Source organism: Mchenga conophoros, linkage group LG5 (genome assembly GCF_057382185.1).
Source record: "Mchenga conophoros isolate Kocher_MC1m ecotype Shallow Benthic linkage group LG5, M_conophoros_male_GT1.1, whole genome shotgun sequence".
Lineage (NCBI taxonomy): Eukaryota > Metazoa > Chordata > Actinopteri > Cichliformes > Cichlidae > Mchenga > Mchenga conophoros.
Window position 1 is genome coordinate 1,128,307 of NC_140530.1, and position 22,489 is coordinate 1,150,795.

General features: G+C 41.5%; 2 protein-coding genes across 4 annotated transcripts in view; one reads left to right on the forward strand and one right to left on the reverse strand.

Annotated features, from left to right (window-relative positions):
* cntn2 (contactin 2) overlaps positions 1-22,489 on the reverse strand; it is a 110,586-nt gene that overhangs the window by 49,333 nt on the left and 38,764 nt on the right. The window contains exons 3-10 of the mRNA XM_085272768.1: positions 19,473-19,614; positions 14,326-14,498; positions 14,037-14,132; positions 13,481-13,693; positions 12,985-13,087; positions 12,597-12,778; positions 12,346-12,482; positions 9,941-10,070 (exon numbers count right to left, since the gene is read on the reverse strand). Coding sequence (XP_085128894.1) covers positions 9,941-10,070; positions 12,346-12,482; positions 12,597-12,778; positions 12,985-13,087; positions 13,481-13,693; positions 14,037-14,132; positions 14,326-14,498; positions 19,473-19,614 — 1,176 coding nt within the window. The remainder of the gene's footprint in view (positions 1-9,940; positions 10,071-12,345; positions 12,483-12,596; positions 12,779-12,984; positions 13,088-13,480; positions 13,694-14,036; positions 14,133-14,325; positions 14,499-19,472; positions 19,615-22,489) is intronic.
* LOC146573536 (uncharacterized) lies at positions 451-9,066 on the forward strand. Of its 3 annotated transcripts, XM_085272767.1 has the most exons (4): positions 451-5,227; positions 6,787-6,903; positions 7,020-7,123; positions 7,226-9,065. In XM_085272767.1, exons 1-2 carry the CDS (start codon positions 467-469, stop codon positions 6,805-6,807), a joined length of 4,782 nt encoding a protein of 1,593 aa, XP_085128893.1. In that variant the 5' UTR covers positions 451-466; the 3' UTR covers positions 6,808-6,903; positions 7,020-7,123; positions 7,226-9,065. The 3 variants fall into 3 exon arrangements, with proteins under 3 accessions (XP_085128893.1, XP_085128891.1, XP_085128892.1); XM_085272765.1 differs by having other exon boundaries at positions 451-5,527; positions 6,787-9,066; XM_085272766.1 differs by lacking the exons at positions 6,787-6,903; positions 7,020-7,123; positions 7,226-9,065 and adding an exon at positions 5,311-5,474.

Genomic DNA, 22,489 nt, shown 5'->3' on the forward strand with positions numbered 1-22,489 from the left:
TCGAGTGACTCAGCGTTATGCACGTGACAATGCATTCAGAGTAAGACACAGACAACTAATGAAACAACTAATGCGAGACAGGTATCAAAGTAATCTTGCATTCAGGATTATGCACAACATGAGATGTGCAATGAAAATAAAAAGGAAATACAGATGGGTGAACAGACAAACCCAAGAGAGTGACAACAGTGTGATCAACGAGGCCATATCTGTGTTCAAATCACAAATCAAAGCTGGACCATCATACCCATGTACTGTATGCTTCAAGGCTTCATTTCCAAACCAAGTGCGACCCTGCACAAGGTCAAAGTATGTCAAAAACCCACATGTAGTTACAACATGTTTGACTGGAAGATTTGTTCATGTTTGTGATGAAAACTGCAGAAATGAGCAGTGCAAAGTGCCTGATGAGAGAAAGAGAGAGTGGATATGTCACACCTGCCACGATCATCTTAAAAATGGATCCATGCCAGCGCTTGCTGTTGCCAATAAACTGGATCTTGCTGATACTCCACCTGAACTGTCTGATCTCAACATACTGGAGAGACATCTCATAGCCAAGTGCATACCATTTGCCAAGATCATTCCTCTTCCCAAAGGCAGACAAAGAGCAATTAGAGGAAATGTGGTCTGTGTCCCATCAGAGGTACAGGAAACTGTTGAAACACTACCTCGATTGAGAATTAATTCTCAGGTGATCAGAGTAAAATTGAAGAGACGCTTGTCTTACAAAGGTCATCAGCTGTTTCAGACTGTAAGCTGGTCTAAACTTGTGCAAGCACTGCATAAACTCAAGCAGATTCATCCACAGTATAAGGATGTGAGCATCAGAGATGATGCTGAGCTGTGTGATCCAACTCTTCCTGATGAAGATGATGAGGATGATGATGATGAAAACATGAATGAGGACGATTATGATGAGGCTGATTTAATGGAAATTGACAGCTGTGAGAAAAATGCACTGAGTGAAGCACAAAATATAAATGAACAGGACATTGACATGTTACCCTGTGATGGTGAACAATCGCATGAACAGATGAGAGATGATTCAGAGCAAGCAGATGGACTGACTAATGGTGGTTTTGCACTCGAGTCCTGTTTGCAGCCCCCTGATGTGGCTGAGGAGATATTATGTTTCAGTGAAGGAATCTACTCTGTTGCTCCTGCAGAGAGAAACAATCCAATAAGTTTTTTCAAAACACCTAAACTGGAGGCCATGGCCTTCCCTGTGCAGTTTCCTACAGGCCAAAACACACTTGATGAAAGAAGGCTGATCAAAGTATCCCCCAGTGGGTATTTCAAATCAAGACTTTTCTGCATTGATGATCGTTTTGCCAAAGACACAAACTATTTATTCTTTGCACAGTTTGTGACTGAAATACACTTGGCTACATCCAGCATGACAGTACAGTTAAGGAAGGCAAAGCCTCTGACCAGAGATGGTAGAAAAATAACCTCAGGCATGTTACAAGATAAACATGAGGTGGAGAAACTGGTGCGAAATAAAGATGCAGTGAGATTCATGCAGCCTCTGAGAGGAACCCCAGCCTATTGGGAGAAAACAACAAGAGATCTTTTTGCCATGATCAGACAGTTGGGAACTCCCACGTTCTTTTGCACATTTTCAGCTGCTGAAATGCGCTGGCCTGAAGTGATCGAGGCAATAACAAGGCAGCAAGGTGAACAAGTGAATTTTGAAGGACTCGACTGGTCAGCAAAGTGTGACATCCTGAGAAGCAATCCTGTCACAACAATGCGCATGTTTGACAAGAGAGTTGAAGCATTATTCAGAGATTTACTCTTATCTCCCGCAGAGCCACTTGGCAAAGTCATTGACTACTTTTACAGAGTTGAGTTTCAGCACAGAGGAAGCCCACACATACACTGCCTCCTGTGGGTAGAAGGTGCTCCTGTGTTTGAGGAGGATGATGAGCAAACTGTTCTTGATTTTATAAACAAATACATCACAGCTCAGCTGCCTGATCCACATAAACAACCTGAACTGTACAAAAAAGTAACAGAAGTGCAAAAACACAGTAAGAACCACACAAAGACGTGCTTTAGGAGTTTAAGCTCCGGGTGCCGTTTTGGTTTTCCCAAACCACCCTGCAATGAGACAATGATCACAAGACCCAGTGAGGATGATGCACTGGAAGTAGAAACGGCAAAGAACAAGCTCAGACCACTGAACCAGCTGCTGAATGAACCTGAAACTGCTTCCATGAGTTTAGAGCAGCTCTTGGAAAGATGCAAGTTGACACATGCAGAATATGAGAGATACCTGAATAAAATGAACATGAGGAGTACAATCATACTAAAGCGTGATCCAAAAGACTCTTGGATAAACGGCTATAATCCACATCTGCTTGAAGCCTGGAACAGTAATATCGACATAAGCTTTGTTTTAGATGCTTTTGGTGCTGCAAATTATTTAATGAAATATATATCAAAAAAAGAGGGCGGGCTATCTGAGTACCTGAAAACTGTCATTGAGAACTCCAATAAGGACAGTGTAAATGAGTGCGATGAAATGAGAGCCGTCATGCAGGCATATTCAAAGAAGCGAGAGATCAGTGCACAGGAGTGTGTTGCTCGTGCATGTGGTCTTCACATGAAGCAATGCTCACGTGCTGTAATATTCATTCCAACTGATGATAATCCTGTGAAAATGAGTCGTCCCCTGTCAGTTCTGGACAACACAACACCTGAGTCTTCCAATGTTTGGATGACATCTTTGAATGACAAATACAAAGCCAGACCTGAAACACCAGAGTATGAGGAGATGTGCATGGCAGACTTTGCTGCTACTTGCAGGATTGTCTATGGCCAACAGAAAAAAGGTAAAGATGTTTTGCCCCTTCTCAATGAGATGGGGTTTGTGCAAAGGCGCAAAAACAATAAGCCTGCTATCATCAGATTTCACCGCTGCTCACAAGAAAAACATCCAGAGCAATATTACGGAAGACTGCTTAAACTGTACCTTCCTCATCGTTCAGACCACGAACTGAAAACACCATCGTTGCCAACCTATCAGGCTTTCTATGGTGCTGGCTGTGTACAGCTACCAGGTACTGACCATCTTGAGTACGTGCAACACATTGTCAAAAGAAACAGAGAAAAATATGAGAAAAACAGTGAGGAGATCGAGAGCGCTGTTGAGGAATATGAGCAGAACAGAGGTGTGACTGACGAATGGTGTAATCTGGCACCTGAATCAGATCTCGTAAGGTTGCCACTTGTTGAACAAGAAAGAGAGCGAGACAATGAAAATGAACAGGAAGATGTGCCCGACTACAGCCGTCAGGCTGATGCTTCAACAGAAGTCAGAGCCATCAGGGAACCCCCTGCTATTGATCCCACATTGTTACGTCAGATGTTTCAGAATCTGAACAAGAAGCAAGCCTGCATATTTTATGCAGTTAGAGACTGGTGCATTAAAAGAGTCTGTGCTCTAAATCCAGAGCAGTTTTTCTTTTATATTAATGGTGGTGCTGGAACAGGAAAATCACATCTTATCAAATGCATCTACTCAGAAGCATCTAAGATACTGAGCAAAGTGCCCAGATATGCAGACGACGTTGACATATCAAAACCCACTGTCCTGTTAACTGCTTTCACTGGGACTGCAGCTTTTAACATTTCTGGAACAACACTGCATTCTCTTCTCAAGCTGCCTAGAAGCTTAAAACCTCCCATTCAGGGACTTGGCAATCAGCTGGATGAAGTCAGATCAGAACTTTTGAATGCTGAAATAATCGTCATTGACGAAGTGTCTATGGTGTCAAGACATCTGTTTGCATATGTAGATGCAAGACTCAAACAGATCAAAGGGACTCGGAGACCCTTTGGAGGCATGTCAGTCATTGCTGTCGGAGACTTCTATCAGCTACCCCCAGTGCGACAGTCTAAACCTCTCTGTGTGCACGACCCGTCTGAGATTGACCTGTGGCGGGAGCATTTTCAGATGATCACTCTGACTGAGATTATGCGTCAGAAAGATGATGTTGTCTTTGCAGAGATGCTGAACAGAATTCGTGTGAAAGGAAAGTTGGATGAGCTTTGCGAAGCAGATAGAAATTTGTTGTCACAGGCCATAACTGAACCAGCCCTTTGTCCAACTGATGCGTTGCACATTTTTGCAACTAATAAAGAAGTGGATGCACACAACTCTGCAACACTGGCTCTGCTCCACACTCATATCATTGACATCCATGCAGATGATTATAGAAAAGATCCTAGAACTGGCAGAATGGCACTTCAAGACAGACCATTGAAAGGAGGTAAAAACGAGTTACCAGACACACTGAAAGTTGCAGAAGGAGCTCGTGTCATGCTCACCAGAAACATTGACATACAAAATGGTTTGGTTAATGGAGCTTTTGGAATACTACTTAGAGTAGTTCACTCTGAAAACGACCAACACATCATCAAGCTTGGACTTAAAATGGATAATGAGACATCTGGAAAGAATAACCGCACACCAGCAGACGACATGGTGTACATTGAGAGAGCAGAGGAGAATCTGAAGCAGAAAGGAGTGGTACGAAGACAGTTCCCAGTGAAGCTGGCCTTTGCATGTACAATACATAAGGTACAGGGTATGACAACTACATCAGCTGTTGTCTCTCTTAAGAGCATTTTTGAGCCCGGCATGGCCTACGTAGCTGTCAGTAGAGTGACGTCTCTCAGTGGACTGTATCTTCTTGATATGGAGGAGAAAAAAATATTCACCAACCCAGAAATCACTGCAGCGCTTGAGAACATGAGACAAGCCAACCTTGATGACATGATGCCTCTTCTACACGTGAGGCAAACACTGAGCAGGTCAGAGGTTTTCACCATTGTTCATCATAATACAGAGGGACTGCCAGCTCACATTAATGACATCAAAAGTCACCATGAATTGTGTCTAGCAGATGTTTTGTGCCTAACAGAAACACACCTGCGGGGCTCTTTTGTCGCAGAGAGTCTCCACTTGGAAAATTACAATTTGTTCAAACGCAACAGACACCTGTCCTACACAAACTTTCCCCAGATGGCAAACAGAAGTGGTGGTGGAGTTGCTGTTTATGTGAAAAGTGACATTCAAGTGCATGAAAAACAGTACATCCATAATGTAACTGACCTTGAATTTCTGGCTTTAAAGGTTGAAGCACCAGTCAGTGCTCTGATTGCAGTTGTATACAGACCTCCAGACTACACTCTGAGGCCATTCCTGAAAAACCTGGTAAGCCTATTAGACTCATTGGAGATCATGGACTGTCATCCCATCATAGTTTGTGGTGATTTTAATGAGAATGTTTTATCCAGTGCAAACAAACCAATCCTGGAGCTGTTTGAGTCTAGGGGATACGCACAGGTCATCACTGCCCCTACCACAGAGAAGAACACACTGCTTGACCTAATTTTCATTTCTCAGTCAGATCGATGTCTCCATTCTGGAGTCATGAAGACATACCATAGTTACCATGACCCAGTATACTGTGTATTGTCCTGTGATGATTCATGATCTAGATCTTTGAATACAGTAAGTAATTTCTATATTTTTGAATGACTTAAGAAAGTAGAGCGCTATTTAAAAGTTGACGCCCTGCATTGCAGTATAATGTTTGAATTGTTTACATAAAATACAATTACATGAATTAAGTAATGATATCAGTAAAAGATGACAATTTTATTTATTACAGAAAATCTAAAATTCACTAACAGTAACCTATAAATGTCAGAAAAATCAAATATAGCAGTTTAAAATGAATAGTGTAGGCATATCCTCTCTGCAGCCAGGCTTCAACATCCTGCCAGGCTGCCCCAGTCTCACTGTGGCTGGGAGGGAGGGAGGGTGGACCAGAGGATTGCCCACACAACACATAAATGTTCAACAGCTTCTTCATTGTTTCTGAGAGAACAATAATGACTAAAGGTTGCTTTTTAAAAAAACAAACAAACAAACAAACAAACAAACCTAATTACAGCAATAATGACAGTTAAGCCACTTTATGTGTGCCTCTATTTTGAAATACTATTTACAAAAATATTATTATTTTGGTTTGTTATAAACTTTAAACTTTTTCAAAAGTACACAATTATATTTTTGGACAAATTTTTCTATGAAACATAAATTTTTATGAGCTTTTATCATGTTTCTGGCCAGTGCAATCATCAGGGTGGGTCTGGGTTGATAACTGCACATTTCTGGCCAGAAATGTTTCAGCAGTGTTACATATGTAGTGCATATGTTACACTTGCTTTCTGTTACCAGCTGATACCCTACATTTGTATAGACATTTGATGGTGTGAGGTTGGGGAGTTGAGTGGGAGGGGGGGGGGGGGTGGGAGGGTACGGTGGGAGTTGAGGGGGGGTTTCCTTTCCTGTTAGGTTTCCTTTTTTTTTTCTTTTTTTTTTTAAGCAAGACACAGTCCTCCTGTGTCTTCTCCAATCTTCACATGTAAAATCCAACAATGTGAAGCACATAGCAGCTAGAAACTGTAATGCCACAGATCAGAGAAACTTCATCATCACCATCTTCATCGCCATACGATCAGAGCGTGAGACTTCACATCTGGAGCACAGGAGACATTCTGTGATAAGTCTTCCTTCTAGCTTGTCCCACAAGCAGTCGGTGAGATTTACTAACAACAAAAAGGGTTAATGACATTATTTCCATGAAAACATGTATTCATTCTTTGTGAAGTGTTTAAATTGTGTTTTCACTTGACCTTAGGAGTGTTAGAGTGTATTGTAATGTCTGTACTCAGGTGTTTCCCTCTGTGATCCATCCCCTTCAGAGCCGAGACACTCAGGACTGAACAGACTGCACAGTTTCTGTGACTGAGCCTCCAAAACACCTTCTTTGAAACCACTCATGATAGAAGGGCTTCATATTTGCAGCAGCACTACTACAGGTATTCAGTTTATTACAGGATGTGTTTGTTTCTTAGGACCAGCTCTGAGTGCACACTACCTAACATATACACCTTTCTGTTTATTACAAACCAACTACTCTGGATCATACGGCCAGTTGGCAGGAATGTTGCTGCAGGAAAACATCCCTGGAGATCACCATCATTGTCAGACTGACTGTGCCTCCTCTGTGCAGTGTCAAGATCCTCCCTAAATGAGTGTGTAAGTTAACATTTTCATTATTTTATTCCCTTTGACAAGACAAGTATCACTGATATTTACATTTACAACTACATATTCCTGTTTTCTGCTCTTCTTTTAAAGTCCTCAGCTATCCTGCTTCTGTGCTGCTTGCCACACATCAAACACTGGCCGGATGACAGGGAGGATCCACTCTGAAGTCACTGGACGTGATGAGGATCATATGGGACTTCATAGTTTCACAGAAACGTTGTGCTCTGTGATTACAGGTTTTAAATGGACATAATGACTGCCTCTCTCTGATCAACAGGCTAAAGGATTGTTGTCATTGTTAGTGCTCTGTACAATGTATGCTTATTTAGTATTTCATCACAGAGCAAACCTTTATTTATTTAACATATTTTTATTTTGTTTTAATGTTGAATTAACTGTGGGGATTTTTTTAAGTGGGCACTCGGGATGTCATATGGCCAGAAATGTGGTAACTGGAATTCAACGTTATGGAAGAAAAAATCTGCTAAGAACAAAACACACACAAAACCCCCCAAGAAAATTCAAATTCATTCCATGTAATCCAATCTAAAACATTTTAAACTGCTGAACAGCAACACAAACAGTGTTAAAAAACAGTGTTAACAGAATGATTATGATGATTTTGTACCAAAGTTTCAGGTCACATGGCACACCTAGTGTGTAGTGTGGGGTATCAGCTGGTAAGTATAGGTTTTTTTTTCATATTTGTGTACTTAGAGTTTAGATAGATAAAGCCTTGTGTATAATAATTAGTCATAACCACAACTCAAAGTCAGGGACTAACTAATTTTGGGACTTTGTGTCTGAGCCCAGGTTAAAACAATGTGTAAAAAAGCATTTAGTGGCATGGCTGAACAATGCTGTATTGATACTTATTTATCCATGTTCACAAAAAGGACTAATGTGTTTATTTGATTATTTGCACGTGTTAAACTGTGTCACCACCTTAGGCTTTCATTTGAGTTTACTCAAAAATCTCTATACAGTTCTCTTTTACCACTGTGTGGACTCTGTTTACATTAAAACATAAAGAAGAATGAGTAATAAAAAGATGTGTAGACAGATTAAGTAGGACGATAGAAACAGCTGTTCAGCCATGTTCTAAGAAACCAACACAATTTAAAGGTTCAGGATTGTGGTTTTAAAAGTTGAATTTTCATGTATTTCATATCTTGCTTATTATTTTTTATTTAGTTATTTAATTTAGTTATTTTTATTTATTCTACTAGTCCTTTTCAGAAAGAAGCTGTAAAATATGACTTAAGATTTTTTTTTTATTTTCTATGACATACAAAACAAATTGATGTATGTAATACTATTAAACATGATATACACATGTGTATATGTCTGAAAAACATTATGCTGTATATTAAAGTTTGCATTTTCTCCAGAATTTTTGTTCATCTTTTAAGTTCATTTCAGTTAGAAGAATTTGAACTTTTAATATTCATTCAGAGATTTTCTGACTCTAAATTTTCTTTTGTCATTACTCATTTTTTTATTATTTACATTTTAAACATGTTTAGCTTTTTTCCAACTTCTTCTTCTGTGTAACCTTCAGCTTTTAGCAGTTCAGCACCTTTGTTTTCAGGTTAAATTCGTTTTTTTTTTTTGTTTTTTTTTAATCTCATTCAATATTTTTAACTCAAAATTCAGCAATTAATTCATTTCAGTGCATACATTCAGATTCAAGCATTCACACTGCAGTTTCTTCAGAAAATGCACTTTCTAGTATAATTTGTATTTTTATTGTGTTGTGGTTTGCAGTGTTTTGTGTTGTTTCACTTTCAATTAGTTTAAAAGGAAAAGGCTGAAAATTTAAATAGTTAAAAGTTGAAATGTAAATAGTTGGTCTTTGTATTTTATAATTTGTTTATTGCATTTTATGTGGAGTAAATAAATAAAAGTATACTTACGGTGGCCCCTACAGACAAAGCCCGTACAAACTCCGAAGCATGTGAAACCTCCAAAACGCAACAGAAGTGCTCCAGGATGCTAGGGGGCAGTGTGGAGCTTTTGTTACCGAATGGCTACACAAGCCAGGAAGTGACAACGACCGATTTGGTGTGTGGTAGTAACAGGTGAGTGCTTGTGTATAAATACACAAACAATACACATATGCTTTCAATTGTGTAATAATAATAATAATGGATTGGATTTATATAGCGCTTTTCAACGCACCCAAAGCGCTTTACAATGCCACTATTCATTCACTCTCACATTCACACACTGGTGGAGGCAGCTACGGTTGTAGCCACAGCTGCCCTGGGGCAGACTGACAGAAGCGAGGCTGCCATATCGCGCCATCGGCCCCTCTGGCTGTAATTTAAGTGATCTTGGTAGCTCTGTTTTGGAAGTTCAGTTCATGCTAGAAATGTGTTTTGGAGTTTGTACGTGTTTTGTCTCTAGGGGCCACCGTATATATTTATATATAAACATATATAAATAAAACCACTTTTTTTTACATTAGTAATTACTTTTGTCCATAATTTTATATTGTTGTTGATAATAAATTAATTAAAGCAACAAAACAACCTGAAGAGCCGGCTGGGAGCCGAAAGAGCCGGAGCTGGAATTCCCATCACTAATTCTTACTCTATTTCTATTCAAGTACAATACTGTTGTACTTATTCGTAGTTTATCTTGTTTCTGTATAGTTGTACGTATGTATTTGAATTTCTTTCATTGTACAGTCTGCACCTTTGATATAGGAGGACGATATTTCACCCGACTGTATACTTGAGTGTATATTGTTGGGTTGACAATAAAAACTACTTGGCTCGAGAATGAAAAGTCTCTATCTACCTTGGACCCTGAGCTCAGCAGTCGAGTAGATGGTGCCATGCTTGTTTTCAGCCACACACTGGTACATGCCAGAATCCTCCAGAGCAAGGTTGATGATTCTAAGATGAACTCCATTCACCTCCACACGATCCTTGAGGTCCGAAGAAGGTAAAGAAGAGATAAAGTTACAGAAAGCACAAACCGATCTGTGACATGTGTAACAAAGCATGCTGTACAGTACTGCATTATTCAGCTCACTGTTTGCAGAAATAACTAAAGTGACAATTAAACTATTAAAGGACAAAAGCCATATTCATACACGCAGGTGTTCTTAGGTCGAATCATTAACTGAAGCACAGCTTTCCTTATTTGTCTGATTATGCTTTGGCTCCTTTTTTCACTGCTTTTAAGAGGCAGTATCCATGGTTGGGATCAAGACGAAGTCCCTAATAAATAAGGAACTTATGAAAGTTATGCCACAATGTGCTCATAGCCCTCTCCATAAACCCCATGCCCCATTTTAAGGAGTTTTCAGATTTACAATATCTCTAAGGTCTTGGAACTTCAGAATACTATTCCAGAAGGTTAATGAAGCCATTTCTGAACAACTGCAGATTTTGAGGTCAGTTCTAGAAATTGGACATAAATACAAGTTATTCTGATTTGCTGTTGTACTCAGAATCAGAATTCTTTATTAATCCCTAAGGAAATAATGTGGGTTACAGTTGCTCCTGTACAGTAACAAAAACAGACAACAAACTATTTAACAATACAATATGTTACAGATTTACAAATTTAAGAAATAGCACAATATATACAAATCACTCAATAATAAATATCAATGATTGACAGAGGTGGTTATAGATAAATATCAAGAAAGTTGAGAGCAACATTAGCGAGTAAGAGAAGAGCATGTGCAAAAAGGTGTAACTATTACAGTGTTTAAAGCCTATTAGATGGAGGAGTGGTGCAGCGATATCCTATGTCGTTCAGTGGTGCATCATGGGTAATCTCAGTCCCCCACTGAGTGTGCTCCTGTGACTGGCCAGCACGTCATGGAGTGGGTGGGAGGTGTTGTCCAGTATTGTCTTTATCTTGGACAACATCCGCCTCTCAGACACCACCCTAAGAGAGTCCAGCTCCGTCCCCACTACGTTACTGACATTACCCTATTGTAGGGTACTGTAGGTGAGGTAACTGTTGTTGTGATGATGTGCTATATAAATAAAAACTAAAAATTTAAATTGATCTGATTGAAAATCCAACCTGTCACCCACCCATGAGAGGAAATTTGTTAGGATGTAAGACCTACCATAGAACCAAGTCCGCCAGAGCTTACTTTATATTTTTACATGCTATGGAGCCATTTTTGGGAGCATTTCAAGTTTCTATACATCAATACAACTGTTATAGCCCAGATTTTAATAATATGTATGCATTAAGTCCATAGTAACTACATTAATTACAAAAAAGTGCAATAAACTACAAAAGAATTGAAAATCGTTTTTGGTTTTTTTACATATATTTCTACTTGGAGAAATTTAAGAGGCTTATCCCTCAAAACTTTAAATACAAAAAAGTTGCAAAAATAGTTTCCCACCACAGGAAATTTATTTTGAGTGTCTTCATAGTTTTATTTTGGAGATACAGCAATTTTTATATACTGCAGGAAAAACAAAAAACAATCCTATGATGCTAATTTGCAAAGAAAACAGCATCAAAATAAACTATTTCCAGCAGTGCAATTCGAGTTCTAAGCATCCCAGCAACTATTCAGAAAAGCATAAAGTCAACCATGACCTATAAAAACACCAGTATAGGCTTTTAAGGCCTACAAGTAAAAAACTATATTTTTCACGAATGTGACGTCACTTCCGGTTTCGGGCAGGAAATGGCGGACATGTGACAGTTCGCGCTGAAGTCTGTTTCACTGTGGGAAGTGTTACGAACAGCTGATCGGATCGGCAAAGCGTGTTTCTGGAATATTATGTTTTTGTTCCTGCAAGGCTTTTTATGCAATTTTTGCAAAGCTATATGTGGAAGGAAACCGTGACCGAGGACAAGCTGATGGCATCAGATGTAAGTACAACTCCTCCGGTTTCATATGCAAAACAAATTATTGCGCTAGCTTACGCGGTTCCGGTTCTACAGGGATTTAAAAATAGTTACGCAAAACAGAGCGTGCCGCTCTGACCGGCTTTAAAGGGTTAAGGAACAACACAGAAAGCACCAAGGGTTGAGGCTGCCACCAGCTGGAACTACTGGAATGCCCACAGTACCATCATGATGGGCTGAGAGGTTGTCATCAAAGAAATATCTCTCTGCTTCAAAATCGAGTCCAAAGGATAACTGTACCCACATGGTCATGTCAAATGCCTTCTTCAGAAGTTTTATGGTCAGGTGTGTGTGTGTGTGTGTTGTGTTACCTGTGTACTAAGTGGCTGTCCATTGCGTAGCCAGCGTACAGAGGGTCGAGGTTTTCCAGCAGCCACACAACTCCACTGAAGATCTGAGCTAATCTCCACTTCTGAGTCGGTCATCACCTGCAACCACTCTGGTTGAGCTGGACGAGAAGAAAGTCAAGAAAAAACAAATACACATGAGCTATAAAATGAACACGAGTGCATTAAAATGAAATGACACATGCTTTGCTGCACAATGAAGAACCTGTAGTCACCTTGGACATTAATGCGTCCCTGGTACGTGTCCCTTCCTTCTGAGTTGTAGGCTTCACACTCATAAATGCCCTCATCGTCAAAGGAGAGTTCAGGAAGGGTCAGGATGGGACCCTCCACAGTGGGGCCTGCCTTGGATGGCATTAGACCATCCACCTTCCTCCACCGCACCTTTGGAACTGGACTTTAAGATGAAAAGCAAAGCAAGAGTTGAGAGATGGAAGTAAGAGGTCAATAAAATGCAGTGCAGCGATCAGAGAGTGATAATTAGGTTTGAGGTATGAGGATGTAAAAATGGCTGGACATGTATTACTACAGCTGAACCGCATCACTCTATAATATAAGACACATCAGAAGCATCACACAGCAATTTCTGCGATGGACACTTACTTTCCATAAGCAAAGCACTCTAACTGGGTGGTGTGTCCAGCCAGGGCATAGGTATCTGCCAGGAAGCGCACTTTAATGGTTGGAGCTGACTTCCTGGGATTGGCTGGAATGAAAAAGCAAATCTTCTTAGATTAGATTATCACTTAATTCTGTGCCATAACCTCTTTTTAGTGTAAAAATCCAAATCCTTTCAGTCTAAATGAGATCCTTAGTGGAAGGCTTGGGCCAGTATTCCATGGGCTGACCAGCAGGGTTACTGATGAGAAGGAGAAAGTCAGCAGCTGTCTCTGAGTCGACTTTGCTTCAGCCTTTAGTAAACTGATAACAGGCAAGCTAATGCCACAACTTAAAACTGGACGTTGCACTGGGCTATCAGTGAACAACAACACCCTGTTATCCTATGTTTTTAGAATCATTGATGCTCAACTACAGACAGCGGAACAACTATACGTGAGGATGCTAAGAGACGAGTGATGCAGCTGTAGGTCTTTCATACCATCAGGGACTACCGTGAGCTGGTTGGCCTTGCTGAATGTGCTCTTCGTGCTAACTTCCATGTTGATCGTTGTGAAGCAGAAGTAGTTTGCTGTGTCATTAGGTTCAGCTTTGGCCAGGTACAGATTCCCCGTGACCTGTGACACAAACCAGCGCCCATCATCCTTCCTGATGAAGTTGGGAAACTCGTTGAGAAACCAGCGGTAAGACAGCGCTAGAGAAGAAAAGAATCGCCGTCAGTCACTTTAGTCGTTTCATTCTGTCAGCGCTTAGATTTCACTGTAAAAAGTCACAATCATGACAGTCACAATGTATCAGTGAGAGATTTCATTTCATATTTACTGTCATATTCTGCCCCTCTGACCTGTTAATCACCTTCTGGCCCTGGGCACTAGTGGTGAAGTGGCTAGCTGCAGCACGACTCTTTTTTTCTTAGTCAAGGAAAATGATGCAAAAGAAAAAACTAATGTTCCAGCCACACACAGGACTATTCTGTGGCTCTCTGACAATATATATAATAAATTATCATTTTCAAGAACAATGAAACAGAGAGGTACCTGGGTAATGTGGAGGAGGTTGGCAGGCCAAGAACGTTCCTTGACCTTCAGTTATTGTTTGAGGACTTCTGCCATCTGGAGGGAAGTCATGGAGGTCTGGAACAAGCAAATGCAGACAAATAAGTAATAAATGCTGAAAAAAACAGAGAAAAGTCCTAAAACCAGCGAGCTCTGATCCAGAAGCAGACAAAGAATGTAAACTCGTGTTTTTGTCTGGTGCCTTTTCTGCCATGTTTTTAAAGCCGGCAGCTCAAACAAGTAAAATGACTGAAAGGTCTTTATTACTTACAACCAAACTTGAGGTTGGCTGCTCTGCTAATGATGGTGCCACAGCGGTTGATAGCTAGACACTGGTAAGAGCCTGTATCCCGGATGGGGTCGGGGCTGCTTATCACCAGGGTACCAGCCACCAGGGAGTATCGGTCCAAATTCAATGGAACCGCAGTCCCATTCACAAGCCACCTGCATGATAAATGGAAATAATCATTTGATTCAGGCTTTTTTTTATCCTGCAGTATAAAAAAATAATTCAAATTTTATGGTAGTTTCATTTTAATGGAGTGAAAAAGAAACATTTGACTTTAAAGATCCAAACTGATTTGGATGTCACTGAGTTAAAAAATTCCAGCTCTCACAGATTAGCTGTGTGCCCATGGAGCAGTCACAGATATGGCTGGGCAGGTTTAGCTAACAACTGAGTTTGTTCAGCCTGAGATGCTGCAACTCTGGCTTCCTGTTGCAGATAAAAAGTTCACTTCAACTTTGAGTCAGTCACTGGGGTCTGTGATACTAACATACTCACGGCCAGCTTTTCTCAAACAAACCCCAAGTTTCTCTCTAACTCCTCCCATCCTGCTGACTGACTCTCCGATCCATGTCCTCACTCATAAAGGAGTGGACACATTTCCAGAAGGACTTGACCTTAGCAGCTAAAGAAGGGCAGGAGACTGATGCTGTCCAGTGGAGCGAGTGATTTATTCACCATTTTGTGACCAAACAATGTTTACAAAACTTAATAAGAAACTCAACTCCATAGTTAACTCAGTTCAAATAAACATAACTGAACTTAATTCAATGGAAATGAAGGTGAAAATGTAAACAGCTACACTGACCTGGTTCTTTTCTGCTTAAATGGTCCACTTAAACAATCTCACCCTGGACTACTCCATTAGATAGGTAAGACAAACATTTCTGGACTCAGACACAATACGTATTACAACAAATCAATTTCTCTATAAACACAGTCTAAAATCAGTTTTATTAAATTACAAAGGTTCTCCTGCTTCTTCACCTGGTGTCTTCCTGTGACCTCAGATTAACCAGGAAGCTATAAATACAGTAAAACTACATTTCCTGCTTTTGTTCCTGGCACACTGGTAGGTAAGGTGAGTTCAAACTAAACCAATTAACAGTTGAAATGAAAAAAAAAAAACATGTTAACTTAACAAACCTGTCAGAATCGATTTAAACCAAGATTTTACATGATATAATCTGTAAAAGTGGAAAACATAACCAAACTCGGCCAAATGAAGCTTTCTGAAGTATTGAAGCACGTTTTCATTACTCGAAGCTTTTCAACACAGTCCTCTCTGGTTGACATCTGGTGGCCAAAGATATGAAGAGCAGCTTGAATCCACAAAATAAAACCAACTGCTTCATTATGACTGCTCACGCTGCAGAGTGGAGTTCTGTTTGACACTGGGCCACCGCTGTGCTGCTTTGAACATGTTTTTGTTTGTTTATTTATTTAATAAATTATTGTGAACAATAAAGTTCCCTTGTTCAAACATGCACCATGATGTGGTCTTTCTTTACTTCTGACTTCTTGATGTTGGCAAATACAATAAGTGAAAAATACATATAATAATGTACAACACATTATTGAGTATGCTTCTGCTGTGAGGTCCTGCCTCCATGCACTAATCGCTGGACAGCTGGACAGGTATGTTTATAAATAATATTATATTAGGCCAATTTTCTTACACATATTTTTGACCTGGGGGTAGATTGATTGTGAACTGGAAAGAGATCATGCATATGTACTTGCAAATTAAAGACATGATCCATTTAAGGAAACCCTTTTAAATTTTTATTTAAAAAGAGAATTTGTTCCTTCGTGCGATGGCTGAGATGATTTCTCCTTTGAAGAAAATCCTCTCACACAGAAACTGTAGAGATGCAGGTGTACGGTCTTCCTGGGTCCCACAGACTATCAGCCAGAAAACATTTTGAGATTATTTTTAAAATAAAATATATTTTATTACATTAAATAAAAAGAGTCAAATGGATGTGTTTCTAAAGTTATTTAATGATATTTATATTATGAAAAGCAGATTTTTGACATGTTAAGTTTTTCACGTTTTCAGAAAAAATAAACACGCACTAAACAAAAACAAACAACAAGAACACAAAGCTGGAAAACCCAACCAAAACTGACCAAAATCAACTCTAAATACTCCCACGCGACAGAACCTCCTCGCTTCCTCGCTGGCTCCAAATCTCTCAATACAATAATCAGTGGTTTGCTGTCTCTCACCATCAAAACACTCCATGAATCCCGCGAATGATTCACTTCCCTATAAACCACCGAAGCAGTTAGGTTCTAAATGAAGCTTCGGACGTCACTGATCACGTGACTCTGGCCAAACAAATCAAGTCTCCACACAGTGCTTCTTTTTGACACACACAGCGTCAGCTTCAAGCGGGCCACCACTAATGTTTGATATTACAGAATACATATGAGATATGGCTAAATCAAAACAAGAATGTTAACTAAGAATATAGACAAGTGGTGTTCTCACCCACTTGGTTTACATTAGTTGGCTATTCTGTGATTTTCCAGTCGCTCAGTTATCAATATAAAAGGACAGAAACACAACAATGTGTCTAACGACTGGATCTTGGAGAAAATGTAAATATTAGAGTCAGAATGAGGACTTAACACCTGAAAACATATTAAAAGTATTAAAACTAATAAGTGAAATTCAGAGTCTGAGTCTGGCCTCAGCGGGCTGATCCACCCAAAGATATCATAGGTTCTGTAAGAGATCGGCTACTGTGTCCAAGTCTATTTGCACAGTAGGATGAATCCAATGAGGAACACATTTCAAATCACAGATTCAGCATGATCAGTCAATGCTGACACCTGTGTAACCCATATTTAAGTATGGCTTGGATAAAATGTACCAAAACATAAAAAAAGACTATCAATCTTAGCAGTCACACTCGGTTTATAGTGAATGAGCCACAGGTTCAGCAGTGAAAGAGTTAAGAGTTCTGAAGTAAACGTGGGTTGCTCTTAGCCAATGAGCTGCTGCAACGTGGTGCAGTGCCCCGCACGCCATCTATGGCTGAGAGAGCGCAGGTTTGTCCTCCTCTCTCACGAATACCCCATGAGCACGCTAGCGAGGAAAAAGAGACGGAGATTAACTGAAATGAGGTACGGGGAAAAGTGATATAAACGGAAGAGTTAGCACTTGCTGCTTATGAAAAATTGTTTTATTGCATGTGTATTGGTAAGACGAGTAACTAGTTTGGTTCCTTTTACATTGTTAGGTCGGGGAAGGTCGAGAATTAGACAACGCCATTTCATCGTTCCTGCGCCATCTCGCGCTCCTGCGCCATTCTTTTTTGAGATCGGTGAGAATTTTAATTGTTTATTGTTTATCTGCACTTTTCATGAGTTCATTGTAAGCAAAATTTTCTAGTATTTATTAGGAAATTGTTTACAATGTTTTGCGAAAAACTTTATTTTACTTATTGAAAAAAAAAGCTTTTGAAACTGTTGCACAGATTGTGTGTTTATTTTCAATTTGTAACATGGGTAACGTTACAAATAGTACATCTTAAGTGATAGCAAGTTGTGATCTGTGATTATATGGGAACTTAATGTCCTATGACACTGTCGTGGACAGGTCAGATTTTTTCCTTTGTGTCCTTCCTATCGATGCATTGCAACGGATGTAATCGATGGCGAGCCAACCCCGTTGACGGACCAATTGACTTTGTTCTGTGCTGCACAGCAGAGTGTGGTAGGCCAGCTGCAACAAAAAAACACACCACGCCACTTTGATATTACTGTTCCCTTTCTTCACACAAACCCCCTGGACTTATGGACGGTTTATTTTAAGGACTTTTTACGGACTCTATACATCCCATGAACAAGAAGAGAAGTGGGTGTGGGCTGTTGGATCTATTTTTCCAACTCAATGGTTGTTGCAATCAGCTAACAAAGTCTGTGAAGTTGCAGATGAACGTTGCTATTTGGATTTTGGTAATTGAGATTGTGGTTTATCTTGAACTTGAACCCTGATTATACACTTAGAAGGGTGCACCCAGGTAAGGTTTTTTTTAAGTGATTACTGTGATTGTACCACAGGGTCACTGAAGGAAAATACTGGTACCAAAAAGGGATACTTTCATTTGAAAAGTATGTTTGTTATTAATTTTCATTCTTTTATTTTCTGAATGAGTAAAAATACACAAGCCAGCGGTTTTCTAAACTCACAGTTGCCTGAGTCTCATTCAGTTTGCCTCTCCTGTACGTAGCCGAACCTACTGGTCCAAAGCAGTGAGCTCTTTTGCATCAAATGTGGGTGAAGTACAGTTCAGTCCAAACTGAAGGCCTATAAAAAAGTGTCTCATTACCAATGCACCCGATAAACAGCTTGTGATGGGTAAAACCAATGAGCTCTCACAAGGTCTTTGCAACCTAATTGTTGCAAAACATACTGATGGCAGTGGTTAGTCCACAAGTGGAAAGAACATCATTTTGACATAAACTGGCCATGACCAGGTGCCCCCTGCAAAGAGAAGAGTGAAAAGAATTTTTACAAGGGTTGTCCCAGAGCCAAAGACAACCTGTGGAGAGCTCCAGGAATCAGCAGGTACAACGGTTTCAAAGAAAACAATAAGTAATGCACTTAAGTGCCATATGCACACTCACCACTCCAGACAACATTGCTGAAAGAAAAAGCACGTTGAAGTGTGTTTAAAGTTTGCTGAACAACATTTAGACAAGCCTGTGAAATGTTGGTTGACTAGAGTCTGGTTAGATGAGACCAAAACCTCAAGATCAAGTTTTTGAATGCAATAATATGAACCATGTTTGGAGGTCACAAGGCACTGCATGGACATCTGTGGCTTGATTTCTTTACACGTGTGGACTGGATGTGTTGTTACTGATATCTGATGAGAATTTCATATCAAAAGCACTTTTAGAAATATATTTACTTAGAAAATTGGTGACGTGTTCAGTACTTATTTTCCCCACTGTACAAATTCACCAGGGGATCAAAAGATTATTCGCCCCATTCTAAACCAAAATAAGACAGCAATTTAATATAGGAATCAAAGTAAGTACCCTAAAACAAACTTAGAAGACCAACTCATTTTATAAAATGTGGGCTCCACAGGGAATGAGTGTGTAAGACTCACCTATAAGCAGCAGCTGGATTTGCTCTGGCCTGACAGCTCAGGGTCACTTTGCCTTCAGTCAGGCCTTCAGGGTAAATTAAACTGCTCGGCTGTTCTTCAAACACTGGCCCGCTGTCATGACCTGCCACACACACATCTCCACCTGGAACCAAAATAACAATGATAACATTATAAAAACACCCAGCACGCCCCTGCGGGCGGTTTACCCTTCAAGCTCGGGTCCTCTACCAGAGGCCTGGGAGCTTGAGGGTCCTGCACAGTATCTTAGCTGTTCCCAGGACTGCGCTCTTCTGGACAGAGATCTCCGATGTCATTCCCGGGATCTGCTGGAGCCACTCGCCTAGCTTGGGAGTCACCGCACCTAGTGCTCCGATTACCACGGGGACCACCATTACCTTCACCCTCCACATCCTCTCGAGCTCTTCTCTGAGCCCTTGGTATTTCTCCAGCTTCTCGTGTTTCTTCTTCCTGATATTGCTGTCATTCGGAACCGCTACATCGATCACTACGGCCGTCTGCTTCTGTTTGTCTACCACCACTATGTCCGGTTGGTTAGCCACCACCATTTTGTCCGTCTGTATCTGGAAGTCCCACAGGATCTTAGCTCGGTCATTCTCCACCACCCTTGGGGGCATCTCCCATTTTGACCTCGGGACTTCCAGGTTATACTCGGCACAGATGTTCCTGTACACTATGCCGGCCACTTGGTTATGGCGTTCCATGTATGCCTTGCCTGCTAGCATCTTGCACCCTGCTGTTATGTGCTGGATTGTCTCTGGGGCATCTTTACACAGCCTGCACCTGGGGTCTTGCCTGGTGTGATAGACCCCAGCCTCTATGGATCTTGTGCTCAGAGCTTGTTCTTGTGCTGCCATGATTAGTGCCTCTGTGCTGTCTTTCAGTCCAGCTTTGTCCAGCCACTGGTAGGATTTCTGGATATCAGCCACCTCCTCTATCTGCCGGTGGTACATACCGTGCAGGGGCCTGTCCTTCCATGATGGTTCCTCGTCTCCCTCCTCTTTCTTGGGTTTCTGCTGCCTGAGGTATTCACTGAGCACTCGGTCAGTTGGGGCCATCTTCCCAATGTATTCTTGGATGTTCCTTGTCTCATCCTGGACTGTGGTGCTGACACTCACCAGTCCCCGGCCCCCTTCCTTCCGCTTAGCGTACAGCCTCAGGGTGCTGGACTTGGGGTGAAACCCTCCATGCATGGTAAGGAGCTTTCTTGTCTTTATGTCAGTGGCTTCTATCTCCTCCTTTGGCCAGCCTATTACCCCAGCAGGGTACCTGATCACGGGCAGGGCGTACGTGTTGATGGCCCGGATCTTGTTCTTACCATTCAGCTGACTCCTCAGGACTTGCCTGACCCTCTGCAGGTACTTGGTGGTTGCAGCCTTTCTAGCGGCCTCTTCATGGTTCCCATTCGCCTGCGGGATCCCCAGGTACTTGTAACTGTCCTCTATGTCTGCAATGTTGCCTTCTGGTAGTTCAATCCCCTCAGTTCTGACTACCTTCCCTCTCTTTGTTACCATCCGACTACACTTCTCCAGTCCGAACGACATTCCAATGTCATTGCTGTATAGCCTGGTAGTGTGGATCAGTGAATCGATGTCTCGTTCACTCTTGGTATACAGCTTGATGTCATCCATGTACAGGAGCTGGCTGACAACTGCTCCGTTCCGTAGTCGGTATCCGTAGCCTGTCTTGTCAATTATCTCACTGAGGGGGTTCAGGCCTATGCAGAACAGCAGTGGGGACAGAGCATCTCCTTGGTAGATCCCGCACTTGATGGTGACTTGTGCTATGGGCTTGAGGTTGGCCTCCAGTGTTGTCCGCCACATCCCCATTGAGTTCCTGATGAAGGCTCTCAGGTTCCTGTTGATCTTATATAGTTCTAGGCATTCCAGTATCCAGCTGTGGGGCATTGAGTCATAGGCCTTCTTGTAATCAATCCAGGCAGTGCACAGGTTGGTCAGTCTGGTCTTGCAGTCTCGGCTGACTGTTCTGTCTACCAGTAGCTGGTGTTTTGCGCCTCTGGTATTCTTGCCAATTCCTTTCTGTGTCCCACTCATGTATTGAGCCATGTGCCTGTTCATCTTAGCCGATATGATACCTGACAGGAGCTTCCATGTAGTACTGAGGCAGGTTATTGGTCGGTAGTTGGAGGGGACCGGTCCCTTCTTGGGGTCCTTGAGGATCAGGACCGTTAGCCATTCCGGGTGTCTCTCGTTAACTAGCAGCTGGTTCATTTGTGCTGCCAGACGCTCGTGGAGTGCAGTCAGCTTCTTTAGCCAGTAGGCGTGAACCATGTCGGGCCCTGGTGCTGTCCAACTCTTCATACTGGAGACCCTTTCTTGGATATCTGCCACTGTGATGGTTACTGGACCCTGTTCAGGGAGGTCGCTGTGGTCTGCCCTCAGGTCCACTAGCCACTGAGCATTGCCGTTATGGGTTGCGTCCTTCTCCCATATGCTCTTCCAGTATTGCTCCGTCTCCAGCCTTGGTGGTGCTGTTCTCTTATTATTGTTCCCTTGCCACTGAGAGTACACCTTTGCTGGTTCTGTGGAGAACAGCTGGTTTATTCTCCTGCCTTCTATCTCTCTGGTGTACCTCCTCAAGCGGCTGGCCAAGGCTGTGAGTCTTTGCTTGGCAGTTTCCAAGGCCTCAGGTATGGACAGCTTGCTGTATTTCTTATGCACCTTCTTTGTCGCACCTTTCTGCAACTCCGTTAGTTGGCTAACCTCCCTCCATGCTACTTTGAGCTTGCCCTCTAGCCTCCTTCTACATGGAGGGTACTGCCCATTGTGGCTGTTCAACTTGTAGCCAAGCATCTCACTGATCACTGACCGTATTGTAGATCAGCTTGTTAGTGTCGGTAATCGTGGTTGTAGGTATTGTCCGTAGTGCTGCATTAACATCATCTAGCAGACCTTCTGAGGGTACTTCACGTAATCTCGGTAACCGGCTACGGGGGATCCAAGTTTCAAGCTTGGCCATTATCCTATTTTTCAGGTCAG

Coding starts and splice junctions, on each gene's coding strand:
- LOC146573536 (XM_085272765.1), top strand. CDS start 467: ATGCCAGCGCTTGCTGTTGCCAATAAACTGGATCTTGCTGATACTCCA.